Consider the following 5,385-nt stretch of genomic DNA (forward strand, 5'->3'; position numbering starts at 1 on the left):
CTGACTGAGAAGGTCTCGGAGAGAGCCTGAGAACGTGCATTTATAACCACCTCCTAGATGTTGCCGATGCTATGGGTCTAGGGACCACGGTTTGAGCATCACTGGATTAAACACATCCGAGATGTATAAAGCACAGGAAAACCCACGTGATGCCAAAAGCACGGACGTCAGACACACTGGAAGAGAAGACCGAAGGCAGTGGAAGGAGGGAGGCGTGGGGAGGGCAGAGGTCAGAGAAGCAGGGGAAGGGGCAGGATGAGATGGAGAGAAAACCACAGCCTGGCATGGATGGGTCAGGCCCCCTGGCTCTCCTGAAGCGCAGTTATTAAGAACTGTTAAGTAACTAACTGCCCCACCCCCGCCCCAAAGCGGAGAAGTGAGGAGCAGCGGCAGGACAAAGCGCACCGGTCACAGGTCACACAGGCCTGGACCTCCGGCTGTGAGCTGCTGGCTCCTCGGTCCCCCCATCTCACCTGAAGGGCTGCAAGGAGCTGAAGATCTCCTGTGACTGGGAGGCGGGGAGCCCGCCCCTCAGCCCCAGCTGGGCGGGAGCCTGCAGTGACGTGTGAAGGGACAGCGGGATCTGCTGGGCAGCGGCGGCCTGTCGGGGAGCCAAGCAGGTAACTGCGGGGCCTCCAGGTTGTCCCCCTCCTCCCCGACCCCGCTCCCCAGCCCCTCTCCATGTGGCAACTGGAACACTGCCCAAAATGCAAATTCAAGCGTGTCCTTCCTGTGCTCTTGGGAAAAAGCAGAACACGGGGAGCGAGCCCGCAGCGCGGCGCACCCCTCTGCTGGGTCCTGCACAGCGGCGAGGACGAACCCTGGCTACGCACGTCCACAGGTGGGTTTCAGACACGCGATGGTGGCGGACAGCGCACGTGCGCACACACGCGGTCTGCTCCGGTTATACGAAAACCAAAACGCTGCTGAACAGCATCACAGTCACACACGTGTTCAGAAAGAGATCAGGACAGGCCGAGCCCTCTGTCCTCTCGTCCGAGTCTGCACTCCCGGCAGCGCCCCTGCTAAGAGCTCCACTGTCCCGGTCTGAGCAGGCACACAAGTCTGGGGGTGCTGGACCATTCGGAAGGCCCTACACCAATTTCCAGAGGGAGGCCTCCGGAAATCATCCCCTTGCAGCACAGGAAATATGCCAATCCTGCATGAAAACAAGTACCTGCTTGTTTCTAAAACTACCTCTTTCTAACGCATCCATGCCTGGGAGTCTAGGCCTTTCTTCTCTTCATCAGAAGGGTACCTGATCACCAAAGAGAATTCCATCTCAGCGAATCCCCCAGCTAGGCCCCAGGGAAGGAGAACGCTGAGAAAGGAAAGCTAAGCAAAGCCTGGAGTGCTGAGCTCCGTTCCTCTTCCTCATCTCCCGTTTATTCACTCGACAAAACGTTTAATGGCTGCCATGATGTGCCAGGTGCTGGGCAGTATGTGTGAGGGACACAGGAAATGAGACGGATGACAAATAAACAAAGAAAGTAACTGTGCCATGTGCCGCATCCCCCCTGCCCCACTGGCCCACCTGGCTTGCTGTCATCACCTGTTGGTAACTCTGCTGCTGAGGTATCGTTTGAGGAACCAGCCGGGGCTGACTTGCAAACACATGGCCATCCAGGTAGAGGGGCGGCAGGTGGTTGCCTAGAGACAGAATCCAAGGAGACACAAGACGATCAGGTCTGTGGGCCCTGTGCTCCTGCAGCACCAGGCCCACTGACGACACCCTGGCTCCCCAGCAGGAAACCTGGACAGGCCGCGGCACGGGCCCAGGAAGAGGGCGGCCCTGGAAGCGAGGGCCGCCGTGGTCTCTCAGTCACGTCCCTCTTCATCTCCCTGCTATAGAGTCCACAGTGCAGGGTCAGAAGGATCTATTGGAACCGCATCACTGAGACTTGGGCAGCCGGGCCCTCGAATCCCCCAGCCTCTATTCTCAGGTGCCAACACAGTAACGAAGACGGGGACAGTAAGGGTGAACGTGGCCGCCACTGACTCGGGGGTTCAGCTGACACAAAGCACTTTCTAGGTGAGGCCTCCTCTTGTGGGTGCGGCTATGCCATCATCTCACCCGGCCTGCTTCACACAGCAGGGGGCCAGGCCTCAGAGCCGAGCTGCTCACTGGCCGGAGGCGACACGGCCCCTGTGCGTGCCCAGAGTCAGACTGAAAGCCAAGTCTCTGCTTGCTCCTCTCTCCAGGAGGCGGGAGGCGCCTCGCCAGCCCTGAGGCTCTGCTCCCCAGAACAGGGAAGACGGAAAGCAGGGAAGCAGGAAGTATGAGCTACCTGCGGCACGGGAGAACCCATAAGCACCCAGCCCAGAAACACCCCACGGGCACAGACTCTGCCTGCGGCACGGGAGAACCCATAAGCACCCAGCCCAGAAACACCCCATGGGCACAGACTCTGCCTGCGGCACGGGAGAACCCATAATCACCCAGCCCAGAAACACCCCACGGGCACAGACTCCTAACGGGGTGTTCAGGGCTCAGCCCCACGCCTGAGAGGCGGCTCCCCGAGCCGGCTGTGGGGGAGATACCTGGTAGAGAAGCGGAAGGTGCCACGGAGGCCACAGGCATGGGCGGCATGGACACGCCGCCGAAGGAGCTGTAGCTGACCCCGCTGGAGGCGCCCACAGAGGACGGGGGCTGGATGCCCGAGCCAGCGCCTCCGGGCGAGCTCTGCTCCGGCAGACTGGGTGAGTTCTCCCAGGCCTTGCGTGCGGACTCCATCTGCGGAAGCGAGGGAGCGGTGAGGGAAGGTACCGCAGGAGGCGGGGGCGGCACAACCTAGGCCGAGGGGACGGGGCTGGCGTTACCTTCAGAGTGAGGTCGGCGGTGGGGAAGGACATCGGGGAGAGGCCGATGGCCCTCTGGATGTGGTGATCCCGGCGGAGAATGGGAATACTCTGCGTTAACCCGGCCTGGGGGGGGGGGGGGGAACAGGGAACCATGGAGCGCCAACAGGCATAGAGAAGCAAGACATGTCACGAAACACCTTTTTGTTCATATGCACTTAAGACCACCAAGACGAAGCTGCTGGCTGCCGAGACCAGTTTGTCTCCTCACGGCAGCCTCCGTCAGTTCCCTGCACAGGAAAGTCCGTGGAGCCACCTCCACACCCGCAGCCTGAGCCCCGCAGCACGGGCAGCTGTGTGTGTGTCACACCAACGCCTCACTGCCAGCACGCAGACAGCACTACCGGGCTTGGAGACCTCCAGGAGACTGTGAAAAACAGGTCCCTGGTAACGTGCTGGGGAACGCGACGACTAGGCCCTCCCCCGTGGACGCGTTCCGCCCACCAGCAGAGTGCAGGGGTTCAGAGAAACCCCAGAGCAAAGGAGCTTAGCCCAGCATTCTCCAACACGTGACCACGGACCTTGGAAGAACACAAAATCGAAGAGTGCCAAATAAACCAAATCTTAAAAATTACATCACCCCATCCTAAGACCACAAAACGGGAATGGGACATCTGAGTAGGTTATCAGAAGACGTGTAAGTAACTAGGAACCGCGTCCTGACTTGAGCCCAGGTCTGCCCAACCCCAAAGTGGGGACAGCTGTGGGCGCCGCATGGGGCTCTCTTCTCCCAGGCTGTCAACGGGGACAACAGAGCTGGGGCAGAAGACCAGACTCACATTACTGGCCAAGGCATCCTGCAGCTTGACAACTGGATTCCCCGCGGGACCAGGGGTGGAACCAGGCGGCAAGCTGAAGTCGGAGTCCTGAAAACAAGGGAAGAGCCCACTGAAACCTCCTGGCTCACCTCTCAGAGACACACGTTCATCTTCTCGAGGACTCGAAAAATCCGCTGAGCAGCGTTCACGTGAGCAACACGATCACGCGTTCCCCAACGGCACACAAACGACCCTCCCCTTACCCTCTCTCCCTGCTCGTGCCCACTGCCCACTGCCCACCGCCCACCGCCCAGCCCGACAGAGTGAAGATCAGGCCTGCTCGGCCTGAGAGCCTGGCTGCTGTCGGCAGGAATCTAGAAGGCAGCTCACCAGCACCTCCCCGTCCCCGACTGCCCGCTGACATGCTCCCCTGAACACTGCTCGTCTCCCACCTCCTTGCTCTTTCTGGAGGACAAACCCTGTCTAAGCCCCTCCTCCTCCTCCAAACGCAAAAAAGAAAATCTGAAACAAGAAGACAGGAAACAAAGCCGAGCCTCACTTTCGGACTGACGCCAAATTCGATGGGCGGCACGGGCAGCACGGCGTCCACGTGAATCTCCACCCCGTTGACGGGGGGCGCGCCGGCCCCTTGCAGCCTCTCGGCCCCCTCGGAGCCCTTCCTGTTTTTCAGAGAACGCTCGTTGCCAATGGGTCCCGGTCTGTGCTCCTTGCTCTGTCCTGAGCTTTGCTCTGCATCCTGGATGGAAAAGCAGAGAAGCTGAGACACACAGACTAGATCGACTCCAGCCTGCTGCTTCCAAGCGCCTGGGAATGGAGGCAGAGGACAAAAGACGACGCCCCCCCTCCCTCTGGCCAGCCCCCAGCCCTGGGCACGGGGCTGCCCGGTCACCTTTGGTTCAGGCTGCTTCTGAGCCTGTTCCTTGTGGCCGTCGGCCTTGGGCTCCAGGCCGGGCCCGTTCATCTCTTCCGGCTTCAGAGTGCCGTACGGAGAGCTGCGCTGTGACGAGGTGGCGGACGACTCCCGAGACTCGGCGCTCAGGTCAACGCCACTATCTCCCTGGCTGCTCTTAAAGCCCTGCTGCAAAGCGCAAGGTGGGTTAGAGGCCCGAGGCCCAGACTCAGTGCAAGCACCCGGGAAGCTGACTGCATGTGGCACCAAGACGCACCGCCCCCAAACCACCTGCGCCGTGCAGCCTAATCTCGACTCGGGTCCCGACCTGCCACCTGAAGATGCATGGCCAAATACACCCACCCCGCTGAGCTCATGACCAAGGGATACGCAGTGGGCTTGGACCGACGCTGCCAAACACATCCAAACGGAGTGACCACTGTCGCAGGTTTGGAGGTGAGACCCTCAACAGCTCGCCCTGCACAGGCAGGTTCCCAGTAATCCACCCCTCCCTCTCACACGGGCACCTCGCACGGATGAAAGATCAAGACTGAAGACCAGTGACAAGCCAGGGCCTGTGGAAATGGTCTCTGGTCCCGGCTCAAGTGCCGTGGCTGAGAAAGCCTGGGTGGGTCGTGGGTATGACCAAGGCCGGGGACAAGCCAGCCACGTGGATGGACAGTGAGCACACACTCAGCACGGAGCAGCACAGCGGCCACTCACCTCGGCAGAGCCAGACTCAGTGCTGTTGAAGGCAGTGGCGGCCTTAGTCCAGGAGTCGCTGGTGGAGGCCTGGACAGGGAGCGCTGCCGGAGGAAGGGAGACGCGTCAGGACGTCCAAGAGGAGACAAGCACGGG

The 5,385-nt window shown here is 60.7% G+C and overlaps 1 protein-coding gene and 1 non-coding gene across 2 annotated transcripts in view; both read right to left on the reverse strand.

The window, feature by feature from the left end:
* PRRC2B (proline rich coiled-coil 2B) overlaps positions 1-5,385 on the reverse strand; it is a 61,558-nt gene that overhangs the window by 10,027 nt on the left and 46,146 nt on the right. The window contains 8 exon segments of the mRNA XM_023536559.1: positions 474-601; positions 1,553-1,650; positions 2,542-2,734; positions 2,821-2,925; positions 3,639-3,725; positions 4,177-4,374; positions 4,528-4,716; positions 5,251-5,333. Of these exon segments, the coding sequence (XP_023392327.1) occupies positions 474-601; positions 1,553-1,650; positions 2,542-2,734; positions 2,821-2,925; positions 3,639-3,725; positions 4,177-4,374; positions 4,528-4,716; positions 5,251-5,333 (1,081 nt within the window).
* Positions 1,815-1,900, reverse strand: LOC111745616. Its single transcript, XR_002782735.1, has one exon. It is a non-coding gene; the product is annotated as a small nucleolar RNA SNORD62 (small nucleolar RNA).

The sequence above is a fragment of the Pteropus vampyrus genome, unplaced genomic scaffold, assembly GCF_000151845.1.
Source record: "Pteropus vampyrus isolate Shadow unplaced genomic scaffold, Pvam_2.0 Scaffold158, whole genome shotgun sequence".
Lineage (NCBI taxonomy): Eukaryota > Metazoa > Chordata > Mammalia > Chiroptera > Pteropodidae > Pteropus > Pteropus vampyrus.